Genomic DNA, 25166 nt, shown 5'->3' on the forward strand with positions numbered 1-25166 from the left:
CGTTATTTTTTCCTTGCAGCAACGCTAAACACTGCATGTTCAACACATGCAATGTGAACACCTCCATCTGCTCCCTACTGTAACAATTCTGTGTGGCATTGATAGGCATTCAGGAAGCAATAAAAACGCAACCCAACCGCCTATTTTCAATGCATGTGTGAAAGAACCCTAAGACATGTATCTGGTGTGAGAAAGCTCTTTCTCTGCATTGGTCACCTTGACAGAGGCCTGCACAGCCTTATATATCAGCCCATGGAATCAACCAATCCTCTGCCTCTCTTGCCAGCTATCCCTGCTGAACTAACTAGAATAGAAAATACACTGCTCAAAAAAAATAAAGGAATACTTTTTATTCAGAGAATAGCATCAAATCAGGTAAACTCCTGTGATATTAATCTGGTCAGTTAAGTCGCAGAAGGGGTTGTTAATCAGTTTCAGCTGCTTTGGTGTTAATGAAATTAAAAACAGGTGCACTAGATGGGCAACAATGAGACAACCTCCAAAACAGGAATGGTTTTACAGGTAGAGGCCACTGTCATTTTTCCCCTACTCATCTTTTCTGACTGATTTTCACTAGTTTTGCATTTGGCTAGGGTCAGTGTCACTACTGGTGGCATGAGGCGATATCTGGACCCTATAGAGGTTGCACAGGCAGTTCAACTTCTCCAGGATGGCACATAAATTAGTGCCATTGCCAGAAGGCTTGTTGTGTCTCCCAGCACAGTCTCAAGAGCATGGAGGAGATTCCAGGAGACAGGCGGTTACTCTAGGAGAGCTGGACAGGGCCATAGAAGGTCCTTAATCAATCAACAGGACCGGTATCTGCTCCTTTTTGCAAGGAGGAACAGGATGAGCACTGCCAGAGCTCTACAAAATGACCTCCAGCAGGCCACTGGTATGAATGTCTCTGACCAAACAATGAGAAACAGACTTCATGAGGGTGGCCTGAGGACCCGACGTCCTCTAGTGGGCCCTGTGCTCACTGCCTGGCACCATGGAGCTTGATTGGCATTGAACACCAGAATTGACAGGTCCGCCACTGCCGCCCTATGCTTTTCACAGATGAGAGCAGGTTCACCCTGAGCACATGTGACAGATATGAAAGGGTCTGGAGAAGCCATGGAGAAATGTTATGCTGCCTGTAACGTAGTTCAGCATGACCAGTTTGGTGGAGGGTCAGTGATGGTCTGGGGAGGCATATCCATGGAGGGACACACAGACCTCTATAGGCTAAACAATGGCACCCTGACTGCCATTAGGTATCAGGATGAAATCTTTGGACCCTTTGTCAGACCCTACGCTGATGCAGTGGGTTCTGGGTTCCTCCTGGTGCACGACAATGCTAGGCCTCATGGGGTGAGAGAATGCAGCCAGTTCCTGGAAGATGACGGAATTGATACCATTGAATGGTCTCCACGTTCACCTGACTTAAATCCAATAGAAAACCTCTGGGACATTATGTTTCAGTCTGTCCGACACTGTCAGGTTGAATCTCAGTCTGTTTAGGAGGTGAGTGTTGCCCTGGTCCAGATCTGGGAGGAAATACCTCAGGACACCACCTGTCATCTCACTAGGAGCATGCCTCGATGTTGTCAGGCATGCATACAAGCACACGGTGGCCATACAAATTACTGAGTACCATTTTGAGTTGCTGCAATTAAATTTCAGCAAAATAGACTAGCCTGCTGCATAATTTTTTCTTTTTTTGGGATGTCTTTGAATTTAACCCTCTTTAGGTTGATAATTTAAATTTCCGTCAAACGATATGACATCCTTTCATTCCTAACACATTACCCAGTCCATGTAAGTATCCAGCATGATATTTTTCCCCATTGAGATCTGATGTGTTTTCAAAGTATTCCTTTAATTTTTTGAGCAGTGTATATTGTTTCCCTAATAAACATGTCCTTTTGGTGCTCTCTACCTCTCCTGAATGGATACGGTCTCAAAAATACATGTGGGGAAAACGGACCGCATACATGGTGGACATCAAGCCCTCCCATATTTTAGCACTGTTGCCGGTTCATGTTAATGATATGCTTCTTGTAGAGTCACACCCATTTTAAATAAATACCCATATGCTCAGCCTAAAATGTCTTTCTGGACACACAGAAAAAAGGGTGTCCCTGAAATTTTTTTTGAAATGTTGACAACTATGCTGATGACACTGGGGAAAGGTGGGAGGGACATTGCTGCGACAGGAGAGAGGAACAGAGTGGCACAAACGAGGGGGACACAGCTGATACAGGAAAGGAGCAGAGCTTGCACAGATGATACAGGAAAGAAGCAAAGCTGGCACATAAGTGGGAGACACAGATGATACAGGAAAGAAGCAAAGCTGGCACATAAGTGGGGGACACAGATGATACAGGAAAGGAGCAGAGCTGGCACATAAATGGGGGACACAGATGATACAGGAAAGGAGCAGAGCTGGCACAGGAGGGGGGAGGGCACAGATGATACAGGAAAGGAGCAGAGCTGGCACAGGAGGGGGGAGGGCACAGATGATACAGGAAAGGAGCAGAGCTGGCACAGTAGGAGGGGGGGGGGGAGGCACAGATGATACAGGAAAGGAGCAGAGCTGGCCAAGAAGTGGGAGATACAGATGATACAGGAAAGGAGCAGAGCGGGCACAGAGGAAGGGGGGGGCACAGATGATACAGGAAAGGAGTAGAGCTGGCACAGAAGAGGGGGGGGCACAGATGATACAGGAAAGGAGTAGAGCTGGCACAGAAGAGGGGGACACAGATGATACAGGAAAGGAGCAGAGCTGGCACAGAAGAGGGGGGCACAGATGATACAGGAAAGGAGTAGAGCTGGCACAGAAGAGGGGAACACAGATGATACAGGAAAGGAGCAGAGATGACACAGAAGAGGGGGGGCACAGTAGATACAGGAAAGGAGCAGAGCTGGTACAGAAGAGAGGGGGGACACATATAATACAGGAAAGGAGCAGAGCTGGCACAGAAGAGGGGGGGCACAGTAGATACAGGAAAGGAGCAGAGCTGGCACAGAAGAGGGACACAGATGATACAGGAAAGGAGCAGAGATGGCACAGAAGGGGGGGGGCACAGATGATACAGGAAAGGAGTAGAGCTGGCACAGAAGAGGGGAACACAGATGATACAGGAAAGGAAAAAATGAATGGGCTCAAATCGCACCTCGCCAAACCACATGTAAATTGAACAGAAAAGCAGTGCAGTTCCTGTGCAATTTGCGTGGTTCATAGTGTGAACCACACCTTAAAGGAGAGATGAGAACGGGGAGAAGATTATTAAGGAGGGGAATGAAGATGGAGAAAACTACAGAGGTTAACATATGGAAAATCCCCTCATCTTCCCTGATAGAGACAGAAGGTTTCCTTTTTCTCTGTGTATTAGACATGGTCCAAAATTTGAGAAACCATGGTATTACTCTCCAACATCTACAGAATGTATACATTTGGGTGGAGTAGCCCTTTATGCTATTCTGCTGTCCATTGTTATGGCAAACCTCTGCAAAGATAACTATTGCATAGTGTAGATTAATCTCTTTGTATATATAGTGATGCTTGATATGTCTGGGTCTTTGATGAGAGAACATGTGAATTTCAGGGACCACTTGGATGCAGGAGATGGTGGATCTGATCCTACATGATGGCGATGAGAAGATATGCATGAGAGCACCAGTATATGAGAGAATGCCTTTCATTGAACTCCTTCATATGATGAAGCCAGGTCAGGAGACTTTGTGAGAATTTACTGATAAATGTATGTACACACACATACTCAGTGTGCCACCATAGCAATGTTGGACACTGAGAAACTATAAAGGACGGTTGACCATTCACAGACCAAAAACTAGTAGAGGTATGTTTTTGGAGATAAGTAAAGGGAAAGTGGTCTGTGAAGAGCAATTTATTATATGCTGAGCCCAGTACTCAAGTAGGGGGTTGAAATGTTGTTAGTGATAACATGAAAACCAGATGCTGTAGCTGTTGGAACCTTTATCGACTATTAAAAAGTTCAAGGGGATTAAAATAAAAATGTGTGTATGAATATTTGGAACAGGCTGTAGCAAAAAAGAAATTTCATGGTTTGTCTGCCCAGAGTTGGAAAGTTTCCAGGCATTTTGAGGACATGGCACAGGTTATTTCAGGTTGGCATCAAGCAGTAATCTTGTTAATTATTTACTTTGTAGGCTTGTGAGATGGCCTGAGACCAGATGCAGAAAACATATTAAGAGAACGAATTTAAACAACACTGGACATTAGATCATACACTTACTCAAAAAGACAATCTACAGTGGTTACCATGAGCAACATCATAATTTCCCTTCCTGATATGTAATAAAGAAAAGCCCAGAGATTTAGGAAAGACCAGAATTATTAAAGCATGTCTGAGCTGTCAGAAAAAGGAGATGCAGAGCTGAAATAACACAGTGAAGAGCTCAGTGAGGCGAGCTCTGAGAGCTGATTGGAGGGAAAGGAAGGAAAAGGAAGGGAACCCGCACACACAACCACACAGGAACAGAGCTGATGCTGTCAATCAGCTTGAGCTCCTTTTCCTGTTACCTTTATTTCTCTTGGTGTCAGAAAAAAATGTCAGAAAGGACTCATGCTGATAGCAGAGGAACAGAGCAGTAGCCAGAAATGACACTTGATGCTCTTAAGTTAGACAAGTACAAACTATAGAAGGAAATGCCTTATTCATATTTCATGTCTGTGGTTTACAACCACTTTAAGTCTTCTGTGAGGGGTCAGTACTTGACCCTTCAGGCCCTGCATATGACAATCTGATCCTTGCAGATTGATGTCACTCGGGCATCTGTCCTGGCCACAAATTGCCAGTGGCAGGGTCATTCCACTTACACTTACCTATGGGGAAATCACACTCTTACTACACACACTCTTACTAGCCCTGGATGCTGCAGAATCTCTCTATTAACAAGGGAAGAACATCTAGATGGTCTGGCTAGCGAGAGGGCAGTTCCATATAGACTAGTAAACAGTCTCTTAGCGATCTGTTCACTAGCAAAGTGGCACCAGCATCACCCATGTAACATCAGACAAACAAGGAATAGATGGCTGCTTGTAGCCATGTGATGATCCTCATAAATTGATAAGCAGTTGGAGGTTGCCATATTTTGCTCTCTATGTGAAATATTCTCCTGCTTCCCCCATCAGATAGATACATTTTGAAAAGGCAAAAAAATCAGGCAATAAAGCATCTATCTCTGATGTCTACATTACAGGGATTGAAGAGGTGAATGCCAGGCCCTCACCACGAGTGCTGAAGAGCCATTTGCCCTACCAGCTGGTTCCACCATCATTCTGGAAACACAACTGCAAGGTAGTTGCACCGAGCAATGTTGTTTAGTCATACACTACAGAAGTGACATTGACTGGAAGTGACAGTCTTTTCTTCACAGGTCATCTATGTGGCACGCAATGCCAAAGATACTTTGACTTCCTTCTACCACTTTGACCATCTTGTGCAGTTCCACCCAGACCCAGGGCTGTTTGAGGACTACGTGCAGAGGTTTATGAAGGGAGACGGTGAGGGGGAAAGATTGCGTTGAGTTTCTATAAGGGTTCAATCTGTAGGCACAAGGCAGCAGGTGACATTTAGAGTTGTGAGAAAATGACCCTTTTTATGATGGCTCATGGGGTGTGATCACATCTCCATAATAAAGGCAGTCTTGTTTAAAGCTGACCTAGCTAGAACTTTTGACAACATACAAAACAAAAAGTTTTTTGCAGAGAAGAAAGAAAAAACAAGAAAAAAAACAGGCAGGCGAAATAATTACTTCAGTCTCTCCTCCTCTAGAAATCGAAATTTACATGATTGTATCATCTATGGCAGGCATCTCTATCCAGGTAGTAGATCGTAACCCTGGATAGAACCTAAACAAAGATGAAGCTATCCTTAGCGAAAGGAAGATGAAGGTTTTGTAAGAGGAAGTAATGTGATCTCTGTGAGATATAAAATACTATACCAAGAATGAAAGAACTTACAACAAAGAACTGCAGCTAGGTATATTAAAGCAGAGCATGAACAACATTAATCAGCAGTCATTGATTCAAAAAGTATGTGAACCCTATCTGGTAACTACAGGGAAATATTTTGTGTTTGATAAATGAAAATATCTTAATGTATTAACTGATTTCAGATTCCCATTTGTAACCTTTTTTCAACACCTGTAGATGAAATGGTGCATATATGAAGTAACTAAAAGCAAAAAGCTCCAAGGGGCTTGGGCCTGTTTGGCAAGATTTTCCAGTGAGGTTACGGTTTAGTGTGTGGCTGTATCAAAGCCGACAATACATAAGATTACCATAATCCCTCAGTGAATATCATGTGCAGCCATTCTGTAAATCCTGAGACATTTCTGAGAAAACCTGCAAGGGTCACCTTTGGAAACCAAAAGGAAGACTTTAGTGTGAACAGGTAGAATTGTGTCCTAAGGAAATGAGCCCTTAGTAGAAGGACAGCTAAGATTGGATCCTGTAGTGGAAACTGTCATGTCAATTGTGTACTGAGGAATTGGGCTTTGTAGTAGGACAGGTAAGAATTAGGGATCGACCAATTATCGGCAAAGCCGATATATCGAGAACCGATATGCACTTTTCCCGATATATCGGAATCGGCACCAGAGGTTACCGATATTTCGGGAAAGTGCTTGTACCGGAGTGATGCCTGTTGCTAAGCTAAAGGCATTACCCCGGTACCGGCGTCCATAGCCGACGGTCGGCTGTGTTGTAATGACAACTAATGCGGCTGAGAAGCCGCTCGGCTATCATTAAAAGGAACGGGAGGGGACGTCCCCCCCCCCTCCCGCGGCTCGCCCGGATCTCCCGTCCCAACGGGAGACCAGGGCAACCAGCCTGCACAGCCGCCGAAGACCTGATCAAAGCGCCTTCGGCTATGACCGGGTCTCCATGCAAAAACCCAGAAGTCCCCCAGATCCCTCCACAAAAGTATCTGTCAAAAAAAAAAAAAAAACTTTTTTTTTTAAATGTGCAAAAATATCGGCCAATATCGTCCAATACCGATATGCATTGGCCAAAATATCGGTATTGGCAACAAAAAAACGAGATCAGTCGATCACTAGTAAGGATAGCTCCTGCAGTGAAGACTGTAGTGTACTGTAGATAGGCGAGATTGTGTCCTGAGGAATTGGGCTGTGTTATTGGACAGGTAAGACTAGATCCCACAGTGAAGACTGTAGTGTAGATGGGTGATATGATATTGCTTATCTGTACTCTTGTGTTTGTTACCTGTTGTTTTCTATCTGCGCAGTGGGCTGGGGCTCCTGGTATGATCACGTGAAAGGTTTTTGGGCAGCAAGAGATAAGCACAACATTTTATATACATTTTTTGAAGATCTAAAAAAGGTGAGCACATACATAGACATATATTTCAATAATGAAACGAAAAACCTGATTTTATATTGGAGGAAACTCAGTATAAAAATGTTTCCTTTTCTCATGTTACTCTGTTTGCATAGTAAAGAGAACGGAATCAATGTCTTATAGGTTCAAACTTACACAAATTTCAGCCGTTTAGGTGCTGGGCCTGGCTAAACAAACCTCCAAAGCAATAGAGGACAGTTTGGACAGAATGGAATAAATAACCCTTACTGATCCTACAAAGGCTTTTGGATCAATGCTGTGGCTCAGAATATTCCCACATCATTCTTGATAACTGGTTAGCCTTCATTGTAAGAAAATCATGCAACATTTTTTAACCCTATTGATTTGGGCATTACAACCCACAACTTAAAGGCTTATTCAAGGAACCTTTTACATACTGATAGAAAAATCCTCCCAATTCAAGATAATACTGATATCATCTTGTCCTTTGTACAGCATTGTAGTTATTTTCTTCATATATTCCGATTACTCTCGCCCTCAGAACCCCTCACAGGAGATTAAGAAAGTGGCGAAGTTTCTCGGTAAAGAACTGTCAGAAGATTTAGTAACCAAAATTGTGAAACTCAGCTCCTTTGAACATATGAAGAATAACCCCATGGCCAATTATTCGGAATTCCCTGAGGAGCTTCTTGACCAATCGCAGAAAGGTTTCATGAGAAAAGGTTGGCTGTGGCTTTGATAAATGGGTGCTAAGTATCAGGGTTTTTGTTTCCATAAAAAAAAAAAAAAAATCTGTTTAGTGAAGTCCTGCCCTAAATACACATCAGCACTTTATATTTACAGCAAAAATGTCTACAGAAAGGGAAGTAGTGTGGAATATAGTTCAATTCAGTCAATGGGTAGTAGGTAAGAATTCTAGAAGGGGATGCTGTGGGTTTTATTTGCAGCTGCTTCATGTATGGCTTAATGCTGTGGGTGGAGTAAGAAAATCTTCCGCAAACACTGTGTAATTTATGGGTTGCTGGATGCAACTACTACATAAATGATGAACAGAAGCTGTGGTGTAGGTGGATTGCTCCCTTTGCATCACATGAACATACTTCCATGTTCTAAAGGAGTGTTAAAGAATAAGTTCACTTTTTGGAAAAAAATATTAAATGTAAAGCACTGATCGCTGATGCTATGCAGGTTTCCAGCATCTGCTCCCCATACATCCCGTATGGGTAAGCATTTAGTTTAACAGGAAGCATGAATGAACTACCACAGCGCTGTGGTAGTTCATTGAAAACTACATGCCGACAGCTGTAAAGGCTGCCGAACCTTGTCACACAGCCCTGTCACTCAGTGGGTGGAGCCTTGCTCTGCCATGTTTTTTTCAAATTGGGACAGCTAGCACGGAGGGAGAAGAACCCCGATTGCTGTCATAGCAGGGATGAGGGAGCAGCAAGGGCCAATCCGTTTGTAACATATTACACCCTGAATATGGGTGTAATAAGTTATGTAAGGTGAAATTATCCTTTATAATTGGGAGGGGGGGGGGGTGGAAAAAAAAACTGTTACTAATTTTTTCTGAATTCCTTTCTTTCTGTTCTGGCAGGTAAAGTTGGAGACTGGAAGACGTTGTTCACCGCTGAGCAATACAAGATCTTTCAATTAGATTATGAACGCCAGATGAGTGACACCACTCTGAAATTCCCAGATCTGAAGTGAAGAATGGATATGGAAGCTGCTAGCAATTAAGAGGAGCCCCTATTTTGGGCTTGCCTATCGGTTATGTTTAATGCACCCCTCCCTCCTCTTCAGTTTAGTAAATAAAGTCCTATGTTCTTACATATTTTACACCATGGTAATAGGACATAGGTATGATTTTAAAAATGTGTCCAACTCTGGTCTTATTAAAGCGAATTCTATTCTCATACACGCAGGAATTGCAGTCACTAAATACATTTATACATTGGGGTTGATTTACTAAAGGCAAATTGTCTGTGCATTGCAAGTGTTGTTGCTCAAGATCTTGAATATGCAAGGAAACATGATTGGATTATAGAAATCAGCAGAGCTTTCCTTTATTTCAGAGCTTCCTCTCAGATCTAGTGCAAATGCCCTTGCAGTACACAGACTATTTGCCTTTAGTAAAACAACCCCAATGTGTTTCCCTACTTTCCACACAAGGACAAAGAGGGAGAATAATTGCATTCTGCACATGACACCCTTACAAACTATAATATTATATAACTATTATATTAACTATGATATAATATATATTACAAACTTTTCTCTCAGATTCAATTCTTTTGCCGGTTCAAAGTTGCTTAGCTGTCACATGCTGTGAAGGAGGATGACACAACAAACAGTGACCTTATGTGACCATTGTACACAATGCTGCCAAGCTATTCTGTAACCTTGGATCACTTAGGGTCCTAGCCAAAATAGAAAACTGTGGAGAGGCTCCAGAGTATTCACATAATCTGTAAACAACATTTTCTGTCCCTTCTTTATGGTTTCCTGGTACTAGGCGATAATATGCAAATTTGCAGCTCTGACGTCTGACTTTGGCCTCCCTGTTACATGCTACATTAGGCATAAACAACATAATCTACCGCTAAAGATTTTCAGGAGTCTGGAAGTGTTAAATTAGAACTATAGGCAAAAAATAATAGCATATGATAAAGCCGGGCTGTAGCGTTAAAGAGTAACTCCACTATTGTTGAGTAAAAAGCATTCCCCCCTGAGTGATCTGTGTACATTGCAGGGATTTTAACAAACTTTGTTGCAGATTCCTACCTTTTGTTATTCTGAAGAAATCCCTGTTTTGTCCTCTGTGCTGAGTGGGTCAAATGGGAGTGATTTCATGATTATCTATCAGCTGTGGCAGCTGCAGGGCTCTAATGAGGAAAGCTGCTGAGCCTGTATCCCCCCTTTGGACATGTTCCTATTGGGAGTATCTCACCAAAAATGACATTTTTGTTGCAGGGGATGCCAGAAATCTGACTTGTATCTTAGGCAGACTGGAGAAGTCGGTGAGCCAATCACACAAGCAGGAAATTATGTTTCTGGGGTGTGGTTAGTACACATTCTGTGTACAGAACAGCCCCAGGTAGCCATATTGCATTGGATTTTCAGAAAATTGCAACAGCTAAAGATTAAAAAGGAAAGGTGAATTTTAATAACATTCAATTACAATATGATTTGTGTCATATTGTAATTGAATTGTATACGCTAAATTGTATATGCTATATTGTTTTTTCTTTGTTTTCCACATGAACGTGGAGTTACCTTTTAAGAAAGCAGTTCTGGTTTTGCTCCCAGTATGACCTGTTGATCCTATTAGTACATCTGTTACTTTTCCTGGGGATTAACAGGGTGGCAGCTAAATAAATTTAAGGTACAGTCTGAGCATGCAAGAGAGGGTGGTTACGTTCCTGAAAACAGTGGCACCATGGAGAACAAAAGGTAGCCAGCCTCTAACAGAAATCAGGTCACAGCAGCAAAAAAAAAGCAGAGTTTAGTTTCACATTACGTTAGAGAATAACAAATTAAAGCCAGTTTTTACACAATAAAGGATCACACCACATGATTACAAGCAGACTGTTGAAAGTAGGGATAGACCAATTAATCGGCAAGGCCGATATACACTTTCCCCGATATATCGGTTTCGGCCCCGGAACTGGCCGATATTTTTGTGACGTCATTCTGCCTTCTTAGGCAGCCTCCCCCGCCTTGAACAGCCACGTCTGGAGTCGGGACTAATCTTGCGGGAGTGTATCACAGCCATACACCCACCCACAGCAGCTCGGTGCCAGCCAGCCACCCACATCCACAGGCGGCCCTGTTCCAGCCAGCCACAGGCACTGTACCAGCGAGCCAGCCAGCCACCCACAGGCCCTGTACCAGCCAGCCACCCACAGGCCCTGTACCTGCCAGCCACCCACAGCTCTTGTGCCAGCTAGCCACCCACCACAGGGTGCCAGACAGCCACCCACAGACAGGGTGCCAGACAGCCAGCCACTCACAGGCCCTGTACCAGCCAGTCACAGGCACTGTACCAGCCAGCCGCCCACCCACAGCCCCTGTGACAGCCACCCACCTATCACAGGGTGCCAGACAGCCAGCCACCCACCACAGGGTGCCAGAAAGCCAGCCGACCAACCCACCCACCAAAGGGTGCTAGCCAGCCACCCACCTATCACAGGGTGCCAGACAGCCAGCCACCCACCACAGGGTGCCAGAAAGCCAGCCGACCAACCCACCCACCAAAGGGTGCTAGCCAGCCAGCCACCCACCACAGGGTGCCAGCCAGCCAGCCACCCACCACAGGGTGCCAGCCAGCCAGCCACCCACCACAGGGTGCCAGCCAGCCACCCACCACAGGGTGCCAGCCAGCCAACCATCCACCACAGGGTGCCAGCAAGCCAGTCACCCACCACAGGGTGCCAGCAAGCCAGCCACCCACCCACCACAGGGTGCCAGACAGCCAGCCAGCCACCCATCACAGGGTGCCAGCAAGCCAGCCATTAAGAATTAAACAAAAATGAACATGTTTAGTACCAGATTTGTGTCAAAAATTGTCTTTTTCAAAACTTTAAATGTACAAAATATCGTCAGATACCGATACGTTGTGACCAAAATATCGCTATCAGCCCTGAAAAAAACATATCGGTCTATCCCCAGTTGAAAGTACCCGTCTGTGTTATATGGTTAGCGTAAGCCTCCCTTACTGTAATTTCTGCCTGACAGCATGGCCTGTTAAAGGAAATGGAAAAATAATGGATATACCGACAAAATGAACAGGTATTATAATAATCCTTGTGTAACAGGGGAAATTATTTTAAAGATAATGCCAAAAATGTGATGAGAAAAAGGAGGAGGGGGAAACCATACAGAAAAATTGATAAATAGTGTAGTATTTAAACTTAGACTCATAGACTATTGGTGTAGAGTGTGGAGTATTACTCACATTAGGCTGGGCATACACTAATGGATTTTCAAACATTTTTATGAAAAATACATTCCATGACTAGATAAATGTCGTTGGAAAGTAGCTAAAATTTTTGTTTTTAACATTTTGGAGCAAATGGACTTTCCTGAACAAAAACTACATTAACTGGTAAAAATTCATTTGTTTGAGAAAAATGTTCCATCCTGCTCCTTCAAATTGTCACGCTGTAAGTGAATGTTGATATGACCCTACTAATGATTAGAAAATCAAATAATTGTTCTTAAAACAAAACATTTAGAGCTAAATTCTAATAGTGCTGCTTAATCTTTACTTAGAAAAGCAACCTGTGTTTGTGCAGGTGAAAAACATTGTCATGTATAAAAATAAGCACATTCCATGGAATCTGTAGATTTCTTCAACATATTTGAACAGGCAAGCATTGGATTTTTATTCAAGCCATTCCTACAAATAAATGTGACATACCAAAACAAAAACAATAGAAAACAATCCTTATCATTTATTCAACTAGAAAGCTTCTTCCTGGCACACCTCCCATGTAGGTTTTATTGGTGCGCCCTTTGATTGTGGACGCATTCACTTTCATATTATCTGCAGACCCTGCTACAGTAAATTCTGGGGTTCTTCTGAGAGTTTGTTTAGATTTAAAACAGCAATCTCTTGGGTTGAATTTGCTGTACCAGCTAGCCATGGACCAGTTAGTCATTTGAAATATATGCCACCAAATATTTTTTTTCTATATTGTAATGAATAATTTCAAAACTGCTCTGCAGTGTTAATTTTGGCAGCAAATATCGATTTAGTTTTAGTTATAGTCCTTTGACTAAAACGCTATTTTAGTTTTAGTCGTATTTTAGTCTTTTGACTAAAATGCCATTTTAGTTTTTGTCGTATTTTAGTCATCTGAATTGTTTTAGTTTTAGTCATATTTTAGTCGACTAAAATCTCCAGTACATTTTAGTCGACTAAAATCTCATACATTTTAGTCAACTACAAATCGAATAGGTTAAGGTAAATTATAATGCATTATTTAAACATTTCTCTAGAAGTTCCAAACAAATTATATACTACTTGAGTAAAAATCTAATAATAGGTTATTATTATGGGTATTAACTACAAACACAGATTTAGCCGTTGTGATGAATAACATCTTTATAAATAAAACCGAGTTTCCTAAACAAGAAAAATATAGCTTTTTGGCAAACAGAAGTGAAACTTTAAAATACAAAAAAAAAAAAAAAAAAAACTGTAAACTCTATTGGCTGTAATGTCATTGCACATATTACCTGAAAATATTACCAACATTAAATATTAAGAAAAAATACCAGATAAGCCATTTTCCTATTTTCTTCTCTTTTAGCAGCTCAGTAGATGCCCCTTACCTATGCTTATGTGGTGGTGTAATAAATGTTTAAACTTGAATGTGCGATTATTACAGGCTCTGGATGGAATTGTGTTGCCCATTTAGAAATGGCCAGCAGAGTAGTATTCATTTTGATGTCAATTTTTAATTTAGTTTTAGTTATAGTCTTATGACTAAAATGCCATTTTAGTTTTAGTCGTATTTTAGTCTTATGACTAAAACAACATTTTATTTTTAGTTGTATTTTAGTCCTCTAAATAGTTTTAGTCATATTTTAGTAGACTCAAATTGTGTTTAGTCGACGAAAACATTTTAGTCGACGAAATTAACACTGCTGCTCTGTTAATGCTAGTTAAAGTATTTGTCCATAATTAGATTTTATCTATTAGAATGTATTAAACAAACAGAACAGCAAATTATAGAGACATTTGAACTCATCCCATCACGCCTATGCACACACTGACAGTCTCTCACCCCTCTGCCCTGTTTTCTACTACCATCATCTTTTTGCCATAAGTACAGACTGTTGGTTTCTGCCACTATCAGTTTCCCACTGCCACATGTACAGATGGGCAAGCGCTGCCCCCACCACCCCTCTGCCATGTTTACACACTATCCCCTTACCCATTTGCCAGTCTCTACCACCAAAAACTTTTTGAACTTTACACCTTTTCATGGGAAACAGTGAAAACACTTTATTAAGAATTGTGCACACTCATTTCTCACACTGCAAAAATATTGTACCTTACCCATGTTTATACATACATCTGTTTAAAGTTTTATAAAACCCAAAATGATCCTAATTCAGTTAGGTCTAAATAATAACGTAATATATAATTCACAACATACAGAAATTGTACATAGTGGTAATTCTCTTCCACCTTCCAATAATCAGTTCTTGTCCATTCTAACCACACATCAGAGATCTATGTCAGTTCTCAGCCACATACTGTCTTGTACTTAGAATTGTTTTTTAGAATATTCATCAGCTAGAGCGGAACCTTCTGTATGAATTTCTTGAACCACATGTATGTAGTGGCAGCGCAGAGACCATACCTGTAAAAGAAAATGATCATCCCACAATTAATAATTTTGGCTGGGCCCAAATTGATAAATAAGGCCTTCCACTAATATCAAGCTACAGATGAAAAAGCCTTTCTATTCTGATACAATGGACAGATTTTAAAAACGGGGGGGGGGGGGGGGGGAGACAGGGGGACGCTTTTCCAATTATCACTAGTACACAAGCTGCACTTGCTGGATGCCAGGGTTCTGCACCAGTACGGTAGTTCTTAAGAAACAACTGCTTTATCAGTTCTTTAGAAAAGATATACTGCTGGTGGTCAGTGCTTTTACAGATTTATATCCGACACCTGCCTATTTTAAAGCTACTTCTGATGTTGCCAATGAAAGCATCCTTCTTTAAGGCTAGTACAATGGGGTGACGGACTATGAATTCTGCACTTATTTTTCCTTGCTTCTTTAAAGTTTTTGTTACCCCAACACTTCATATTCCTGATATCTGCTATACCATGTACTTCTTTGAGAAAGTATCCTGTTCTCTTTGTATTGCTTCCTTTATGTGAAATACCTGGAGGTTCCTGCCAGTCCCTCTGCTTTCCGATTAAAAACTGACCACACTAAGCAGGCGAGCACACCATTTTCAGTTCTTTAGCTATGCTGGGAACTCAGCCTGCTCTCCTCCAATGATCAGACCTGTCCTGACATGCCCCCCTGTACAGCCATTCACTGGGTAGATCAGTGTACTGCTGCTACTCCTCCCCCTGGCTCTTATGCAACTGAGAACAGAGGGAAAGTGATCACTTATAAAAAAGGGAAAAAAAGGTATTGATGCTTTTTAGATCTATACAAAAATGTTTTGCCTCTCATTTCTATTTTAACCACTTCCAGCCCAAGGACAACATATGACGTCCTGGACTTTGAGTAGAGATATATGAATGATGTCTGCAGCTACAGGCATCATTCAGATTTCCTCTTTTGCAGCCGGCAATTCCCTGCACCATAAGAACAATCATAGCAGCAGTTCAGCTGCTTGATCGTTCCTACAGGCAGTGGGAGGGGACACCCCCCCCCCATGTGATTGGTGAGCTGGAGATAGAATCCGTCTGCGGTGGAAGTTCATCATAGAGAATACAGAGGACCAGATGGTTCCCGCCAGTCTCTTTGACTCTCGGAGGCCCGGGCGTGGCGTTATGATGTTATGTCGGGCCTGGCAGTTGCAAATACTGCCATAGACGTGGCTGGAAAGGCTGAGATCCTTTTTTTTCCCCCAATCCCAGTCTTTCCTGCCTAGAGGAGAAATGTGAGGTATTATAGACCCCACATCTCTCCATAAAGAGAACCTGTCATGCCCTATTCCTATTACAAGGGATGTTTACATTCCTTGTAATAAGAATAAAAGTGATTAAAAAAAAATTTTTAATGGAAAAAAGTGTAAAAATATAAAAATAAAATAAGCAATAAAATAAAAAATGTTAAAGTGCCCCTGTCCCTGCGTGCTCGCATGCAGAATCGAATGCCTACAGTATCTCACAAAAGTGAGTACACCCCTCACATTTTTCTAAATAGTTTTTGATATCTTTTCATGTGACAACACTGAAGAAATTACACTTTGCTACAATGTAAAGTAGTGAATGTACAGCTTGTATAACAGTGTAAATTTGCTGTCCCCTCAAAATAACTCAACACACAGCCAATAATGTATAAATAGCTGGCAACCAAAGTGAGTACACCCCTAAGTGAAAATGTCTAAATTGGGCCCAATTAGCCATTTTCTCTCTCCGGTGTCATGCGACTAATTAGTATTACAAGGTCTTAGGTGTGAATAGGGAGCAGGTGTGTTAAATTTGGCGTTATCGCTCTCTCTCTCTCATACTGGTCACTGGAAGTTCAGCATGGCACCTCATGGCAAAGAACTGTCCGAGGATCTGGAAAAAAAATGGTTGCTCTACATGAAGTTGGCTTAGGCTATAAGAAGACTGCCAAGAAACTGAGCTGCAGCACAGTGGCCAAGACCATACAGTGGTTTAACAGGACAGGTTCCACTCAGAACAGGCCACGCCATGGTCGACCAAAGCAGTTGAGTGCACGTGCTCGGCGTCATATCCAGAGGTTGTCTTTGGGAAATAGACGTATGAGTGCTGCCACTATTGCTGCAGAGGTTGAAGCGGTGGGTGGGGGGGTTCAGCCTGTCAGTGCTCAGACCATATGCCGCACCCTGCATCAAATTGGTCTGCATGGCTATCAACCCAGAAGGAAGCCTCTTCTAAGATGATGCACAAGAAAGCCCGCAAACAGTTTGCTGAAGACAAGCAGACTAAGGACATGGATTACTGGAACCATGTACTGTTGTCTGATGAGACCAAGATAAACTTATTTGGTTCAGATGGTGTGGCGGCAACCAGGTGAGGAGTACAAAGACAAGTGTGTCTTGCCTACAGCCAAACATGGTGGTGGGAGTGTCTTGGTCTGCATGAGTGCTGCCAACACTGGGGAGCTACAGTTCATTGAGGGAGCCATGAATGCCAACATGTACTGTGACATTCTGAAGCAGAGCATAATCCTCTTCCATTTCAGGGACTGGGCAGTATTCCAACATAACGACCCCAAATACACCTCCAAGATGACCACTGCCTTGCTAAAGAAGCTAAGGGTAAAGGTGATGGACTGGTCAAGCATGTCTTCAGACCTAAAACCCTACTGAGCATCTGTGGGACATCCTCAAACGGAAGGTGGAGGAGCGCAAGGTCTCTAACATCCACCAGCTCTGTGATGTCGTCATGGAGGCGTGGAAGAGGACTCCAGTGGCAACCTGTGAAGTTCTGGTGAACTCTATGACCAAGAGGGTGAGGGCAGTGTTGGAAAATAATGGTGGCCACACAAAGTATTGACACTTTGGGCCCGATTTGGAAATTTTAACTTAGGGGTGTACTCACTTTAGTTGCCAGCAGTTTAGACATTAATGACTGTGTGTTGAGTTATTTTGAGGGGACAGCAAATTTACACTGTTACATGCTGTACACTCACTACTTTACATTGTAGCAAAGTGTAATTTCTTCAGTGTTGTTACATGAAAAGATATAAAAATATTTACAAAAATGTGAGGGGTGTACTCACTTTTGTGAGATACTGTACATATGTTGCACCCACATATGTAAATGGAATTCAAACCACACATGAGGTATCACCGCGAAAGTTAGAGCGAGAGCAACAATTCTAGCCTAGGACCTCCTCTTTAACTCTAAACTGGTAACCTGTAAATATTTTTAAACCATCCAAAAAGTTACTCTCCTGCGCTCAGGTGTTACGATTTTAAGAGAAGGAAGTGTTATCTTATACCTCATTCATAGCGCCTACAGTCTTGCTGCCCTCTCAGGACCATGGATGTCCACAAGAACTAGAAATATAACAAAAATAACAAGAGAAGGGCGCACTGACCTAGTGCAATTCCGTTAAACATTTATTGAAAGATAAAACAAACGGTGTCATACATCATGCTCACAAATGCATGTAATCAATACGCATGTCAAAGCATTGTAAGGATAGATCCTCTTCAGGACATGGACTGTTCCAATGCTGCAAGGAGTTTAGATGGCATCTATATAGGCTGGCTGACGCGTTTCAAGGGATAACCCTAAGGAAGGGCTCAGAGGAAGAGGGATCTCCCTTGAAACGTGTCAGCCAACCTATATGGATGCCATTTGACCTCCTTGCAGCATTGGAACAGTCCATGTCCTGGAGGAGATCTATCCATACAATGTTTTAACAAGCGTATAGATTACATGCGTTTGTGAGTATGATGTGGGACACTAATTGTTTTATCTTTCAATAAATGTTTAATGAAATTGCACTAGGTCGGTGCGCCCTTCTCTTGTTTTTGTTATTTTTAAACCATCACCTATGGAGATTTTTAAGTACCGAAGTTTGGCTCCATTCCACGAGTGTGCGCAATTTAAAAGGGTGACATTCACATGGCTTAACATCATATTTCACATTATACAAAAAAATTGGGCTAACTTTAGGGTTTTGTTTTTAATTTATAAAAGTTTTTTTCCCCAAAAAACGCATTTAAAAATTTGCTGCGCAAATACCGTGTGACATAAATTGCAATGAACGCCATTTTATTCCCTAGTCTCTGCTACAAAAACATTTATAATATTTGGGGGTTCCGAGTAGTTTTCTAGCAAAAATATTATGATTTTTAAATGTAGGCGAGGAGTGCCAGAAAAGGCCTGGTATGGAACTGGTTAAACTGAATGGGTTGTTTTACAAGGTGATCGTTGACAATCACTTTAACCACTTGCCGACCATATAACTTGCATATACAGTGGCAAGGTGGCTCTTCTGTGCTGGATCATGTATCTAGTGATCCAACACTTTTGGGTGGGGGGGGGCGCACACGTGCGCCACTGGTGGCCCCCATAATACACAGCGGGATCTGATTGGCGGGTACCGCGGACTTGATATTTGCCGGCACCCACTGATCGTTAGGTAGAAAGCCAGGTGGGAGGGCATGGATCCTGTGTCTCTGCAAAGCAGGGACTAGGGTCCATGTCTAGTAAAAGCACCTCCCACAGTACCCTAAAACACCGTCTAGGAACGCAGTTAACCCTTTGATCGCCTCTGTTTAACCCCTTCCCTGCCAGTGTCATTAGTACAATGACAGTGCATTTTTTTTTTAGCACTGATAACTGTATTAGTGTCACTGGTTCCCAAAAAGAGTCAGTATCTGACTGTCCACTGCACAATCGCAAACCCGCTTTAAGTCACTGATCGCCGCCATCACTAGTATAAAAAAAAACAAACAATAAAAAAAAAAATAAAAAAAGACATAGTTTGTATGGTAACGCGATAACTTTGGCGCAAATCAATCAATATAGGCTTATTAGGAATTTTTTTACCAAAAATATGTAGCAGAATACATACTGGCCTAAAAGTATAAAGAAATTAGATTTAAAAAATAAAATGTTTTTTTGGATGTGTTTTAGAGCAGAAAGTAAAAAATATTGTTTTTTCTTTTTGAAAATTGTCAGTCATTTTTTGTTTATGGCGCAAAAAAAAAACAAAAAACACAGAGGTGATCAAATATCACCAAAAGAAAGCTCTAGTTGTGGGAAAAGAAGGACATAAATTTTATTTGGGTACAGCGTTACAGTACTGTATCGTAAAAAATGGAATGGGGGTAAATCTTCTGGCGGTCAAGTGGTTAATAAAAAGGGAGATATAGTTACCATGTAATAATGTACTGCATGTGCTCATTCCTCAATGTTACCCTGGTCTGTCCTCCAATGGGTCCACCAGGAACTGTGCTGGCTGTGATAAGATGCAAACAGAAGTTAATTGCACAGTTTATCCTTTGCATTATACACAAATAGAATATTGTTAGGCCTATTCAAATCGGTGAGCTGTGGTCTGGGTGCAATGCAATTGTATGTGCCTTTTACACATGTTTTAGGTGGATCCCATTGACTACTATTACATTGTGTGTTTTCTGAAAGTGCATCAATGATGCAGGACTGTGATGTGCTTTCATGAAAAAGCTTGGTTAAATAGAAGTCAATAGCTCATACAATTGCGCTGCGCTCAAACTGCACTGCATCAGCGTTAACCCGGCCTTATTGAAGGAGAAAATACTTTCTTGTACCCACCATCAAATATTTTATTCCAATAGGTCATTGCTATGGGTATAGCTGCTGACTCAAGGAGGTTGTACAGTATGCAAATCAAAAGAGGCAGAGCTCCACCTAGTGCCTACAGCCCTGCACAGGCATAGCGTCCAACCTTTAAAAGGCAGCAGCTTTACACATACAAGTAAGGCCTCTTGCACACTGCAGCTTAAAAATGCTCAGTACAGTTTTTTTTTTTCTGAGCTAAAATAGAGCCCATTCATTCTTAATGTGCCTATGCACACAGCCGCGTAAATGAGCGCCGCATTTTCTTCAGTAAGAACAAAATAGAAAAATCTGCATTTTTGGTCAGTAATTTGCACCTGATGCGCGCAAATACGCGCAAATGCGCTCAAATGACCCAAAATGCCAACTGAATATCAAGAATGCTAGAATAAATTTACGCGCATTTGCGCGAGCGTATAAGCGTGAAAATGCGCGCATTACAATTACGCCAGAAAACGTAGATGCTCTAACAGGAGTATCCTGTGTAAGCGGCCTTACTCTGCATTCCTATGTCTTTGCACAGAGCATTCATGGTTATAAATTGGCTTGAACGTTAAATAAAAATTCTGACACTTTTTTCTATTTTACCTATTTATTGAAAAATGAAGCCGTTTATCTTTTGCAACCTTGATTTTCTTATTTTTACTAACACTTCATTATCACAGCCACATCAATCAGGTGAAATTAAAGTGGATAATTGTAAATATAAAACACGCACAGTCCCCACAAAAAATACAAAAATGCAATAGATCGTGGTATTAAAAAAAAAAAAAAAAAAAAAAAAAAAAGGATCTGCAGCAAATCCTGGCTATTTACCGATTTCCAAGTGGGTCTGGAGAGAATGACATCATGAAGCCAATCTGTCTGGCTAATTCCAACATTATAGGAAATAATCTTTCATAGCGCTGATAGTCAATAAGTCAGAATATTGGTGTTGCATCATTTTTAAAAGATGCATCTGCGAGGTATGCCTGTGACAGTGTCATTTATCCAGGACACATCATAGCTAGCAGTAGTCCGTCACATTCAACTGGACTTGTTCTGTAGAGCTGATGACGTTCCACCACTTATCCATGCAGTTTCCTCACCTCTAATTAATTTGGGGAACATACCCCAGCATTCATAAGCACACAAGTAACTCAGTCATCTTAATCCAATCACCACGGTGTCATTAAATGTGAGGGCAGATTTTTGTGTAGTGAATAGTTCTGAAAACACATTTTTCAAATGAACATAATCCAATTATTAGAATACCACCTACAGGTATGTGACTCAGCAATGAATACATGGCCCAGATCCAATCACCAGGATAATTGGATTTTGGTAATATATAAAGAAGGATTGTTGTATAACAATCCTTTCCTTCAAGTGGAGACGGATTAGGACCTCTGTCAGATATTATTGCAGTCTTTGTCATTGGTTGGGAAGTTTTTCTCTTACCTATTGTTCTAAGGACACAACAGAAAGACCTAGGACATTTCCTCAAATTAAGGGGAAATCCCATCCTCTCGCCTCCTACTATAGTGTCCACTGAAAAAAATTCCTTTCATTTTCTGTTCCAGGCACAACAGTCACCAGAACAGATCAAAGAAATTTCTTAAAGAGGCAGCACGCAATAAAAAAAAAAAAAAAACAAGAGACATATGTCCTAACACTTCTACATAAAAACAAAACAATAGTTTCTTATCAGAGATCAAGTGATTGTAAAGTCTCATTTTTTTTTTTTTCTTTAAATAACAAACATGTTATGCTACATGTTATACCTACCTCTTCTGTGCAGGTGGTTTTGCACAGGGCAACCCGGATTCTCCTCTTCTCTGGTCCCTCTTCGCTGCTCCTTAGCCCCTCCCTCCTGTTTGCTATGGGGCACCCAAGTCAAGCTGCAGCTCCTACAGTCCATTCAGACACGGCCTTGTGGTTCAGCCCCGCCCGCTCTCTCTCTTGATTGGCTAACTGACTTTAACTACAACATGAAGGAAAGTAAAGTACACACTGTGGTTGATTTACTAAATTTGGAGAATGTAAAATCTGGTGCATCGCTGCGTAAAAATCAGCTTCCAATTTTTTTGTCAATGTTTAACCACTTAAGCCCCGGAAGATTTTTACCCCCTTCCTGACCAGGGGGTATTTTGTGATTCGGCACTGCGTGACTTTAACGGACAATTGCGCGGTCGTGCGACGCTATACCTAAATGAATTTGACGTCCTTTTTTTCCCACAAACAGAGCTTTCTTTTGGTGGTATTTGATCACCTGTGCAATTTTTTGATCATGCGCTATAAACAAAAAAAGAGCGTAAATTTAGCAACAATAACAATATTTTTCACATTTTTTTTTATATGAAATTCCCCAAAAAAAAAGTAAAAATCAAAATTTTTTAACATTTTCGGCCAATTTGTTTTATGCTACATATGTTTGGTAAAAAAAAAAAAAACAAAAAAAAACAAAAAAAACCCTGCAAAAAGCGTATTTTGATTGGTTTGCGCAAAAGTTATCGCGTTTACTAACAAAGGGAAAGATTTTTGTCATTTTTTTTTTAACGCGTAATGCCGGCGATCTGCGATTTTTTTTTTGCGGTACTGCGACATTGCGGCGGACAGATCGGACCCTTGACTGACATTTTTGACACTTTTGGGGTTACCAGTGACATTTCTACAGTAATCTGTGCTATACATATGCACTGTTACTGTAAAATTACACTGGCAGTGAAGGGGTTAACTTTATTTGAGAGGGAGGGGTGGTGTGTGTCCCTAGGGGCGTGATTCTAACTGTGTTTGGCTGTGGCTTGAGCTGTAGAAACAGTGATCAACAGTCCTACATAGTAGGAGAATGACAGGCGGCTTGTTTACACTAGCCGCCTGACTTTCTCCCTCTCCACCGACGATCGCCGGTCACACGTGCGGGGGGGGGGGGGGGGGGTCCGTGACCGTGCGGGAGCGCGCCTCCGGCGGCACTCGCTCGCTCCGGCGGCGCGCGCTCGCTCCCCAGAGCCTCACAGGCTAGTGACGTATATATACGTCACTTTTAGTGTTGAGCGAACACGGACTGTATTATTCGTGTTCGTACCGAATAATTGGATTTTTTGTACCCGAACACGGACACGGACACTTTACTGTATGTTCGGGTAAAAATCCGTGTTCGGTCGTTTTATTTCCGGGTTTTGCATGCTTTGGCGCTCTTTTCATGGCGGGCTTTCAACAGCCAATCAACAATCGTTTAACTGGTGTGCCTTAAGCCATCCCAGCCATGCCTGCAAATGTCTCAGTAGCTGTGATTGGCCGTCTGAAGCATGTGACCAAGTCTTTATAAGTTCGAGGCAGCCGCAGCGGCGTCATTATGCTGCTTAGATTCAGGGACAGAGCACACATCAACGTGCTGGCTGCTGATTAGGGAAAGATAGGCAGGAAAAAACCATTTGTGTCCGGATAGAATTGAGGGACAGGTCGGAGTGTTTAGGCAGGGCGAGTTGTAGGCATTTTAGGGATAGAGTCTGCTGAATTATAGGGTCAGTGTCTTCTACAAACTACAATCGATATTGCTGTGTGGGGGGTGGGGTCTGCACTCAATCCTGATCTACGATCTCTTCTCAATCCTGTTAGGGACAGAGTCTGCTGAATTTTAGGGAAACTGTGTTCTACAAACTACAATCGATATTGCTGTGTGGTGTGGGATTGGAGATAGGCAGGTGTCAGTGATCCACATCCATTTTTCTGTGTGTGAGCTGCAGTGAACACAATCTTTTTGGGCTGCAGTGAACACAATCTTTTTGGGCTGCAGTGAACACAATCTTTTTGGGCTGCAGTGAACACAATCTTTTTGGGCTGCAGTGAACACAATCTTTTTGGGGTGCAGTGAACAAAATCTTTTTGGGGTGCAGTGAACACAATCCTTTTTGGTGTGCAGTGAACACAATCTTTGTGGGGTGCAGTGAACAAAATCCTTTGTGGGGTGCAGTGAACACAATCTTTTTGGGGTGCAGTGAACAAAATCCTTTTTGGGGTGCAGTGAACAACATCCTTTTTGGGGTGCAGTGAACACAATCTTTTTGGGGTGCAGTGAACAAAATCCTTTGTGGGGTGCAGTGAACACAATCTTTTTGGGGTGCAGTGAACACAATCTTTTTGGGGTGGAGTGAACAACATCCTTTTTGGGGTGCAGTGAACAAAATCCTTTTTGGGGTGCAGTGAACAAAATCATTTTTGGGGTGCAGTGAACACAATCTTTTTGGGGTGCAGTGAACACAATCTTTGTGGGGTGCAGTGAACACAATCTTTTTGGGGTGGAGTGAACAACATCCTTTTTGGGGTGCAGTGAACAACATCCTTTTTGGGGTGCAGTGAACACAATCTTTTTGGGGTGCAGTGAACACAATCTTTGTGGGGTACAGTGAACAGAATCTTTGTGGGGTGCAGTGAACACAATCTTTGGGGGGTACAGTGAACACAATCTTTGTGAGGTGCAGTGAACACAATCTTTGTGGGGTGCAGTGAACACAATCATTGTGGGGTGCAGTGAACTCAATCTTTGTGGGGTACAGTGAACACAATCTCATACTTCTGAAGGTTTGAGGGTGCTGCCTGTTCCATACTCCCCCTACTCCTCATCTAGCCTTTTAGGGGTACAAACAATAGTAATTGGGGCCTAGTGTGGTTGTGTACGTGTGATATACATACACTTTTTTGGGATCATATTTTCTATTCCGCTATTTAATCAAAAACCTTTGGGGATCAGTTAAATTGGGGGATAGTCTGTGTTGGTACGTGTGAGAGAGATCCACCTTTCCAAGTTGTTGGGGTTCATCT

General features: G+C 42.1%; 2 protein-coding genes across 3 annotated transcripts in view; one reads left to right on the top strand and one right to left on the bottom strand.

Annotated features, from left to right (window-relative positions):
- The window catches only part of LOC309559886 (sulfotransferase 1C1-like), a 231890-nt gene that overhangs the window by 13391 nt on the left and 193333 nt on the right, over positions 1 to 25166 (top strand). Inside the window, exons 2-7 of one of the 2 annotated variants that reach the window (XM_082263319.1) lie at positions 3594 to 3716; positions 5233 to 5330; positions 5410 to 5536; positions 7281 to 7375; positions 7896 to 8076; positions 8952 to 9200. In XM_082263319.1, coding sequence (XP_082119445.1) covers positions 3594 to 3716; positions 5233 to 5330; positions 5410 to 5536; positions 7281 to 7375; positions 7896 to 8076; positions 8952 to 9064 — 737 coding nt within the window. In that variant the 3' untranslated portion in view covers positions 9065 to 9200. Of the gene's footprint in view, positions 1 to 3593; positions 3717 to 5232; positions 5331 to 5409; positions 5537 to 7280; positions 7376 to 7895; positions 8101 to 8951; positions 9201 to 25166 lie in introns of those variants that run through there. The other variant, XM_082263320.1, reaches the window with a different exon arrangement.
- The window catches only part of SURF1 (SURF1 cytochrome c oxidase assembly factor), a gene marked incomplete at its 5' end in the record, with an annotated part of 33869 nt that continues 23118 nt past the window's right edge, over positions 14416 to 25166 (bottom strand). Inside the window, 2 exons of the mRNA XM_082262929.1 lie at positions 14416 to 14730; positions 19926 to 20007. Coding sequence (XP_082119055.1) covers positions 14664 to 14730; positions 19926 to 20007 — 149 coding nt within the window. The 3' untranslated portion in view covers positions 14416 to 14663. The remainder of the gene's footprint in view (positions 14731 to 19925; positions 20008 to 25166) is intronic.

This window comes from Pelophylax lessonae (assembly GCF_965119305.1).
Source record: "Pelophylax lessonae genome assembly, chromosome: 7".
Lineage (NCBI taxonomy): Eukaryota > Metazoa > Chordata > Amphibia > Anura > Ranidae > Pelophylax > Pelophylax lessonae.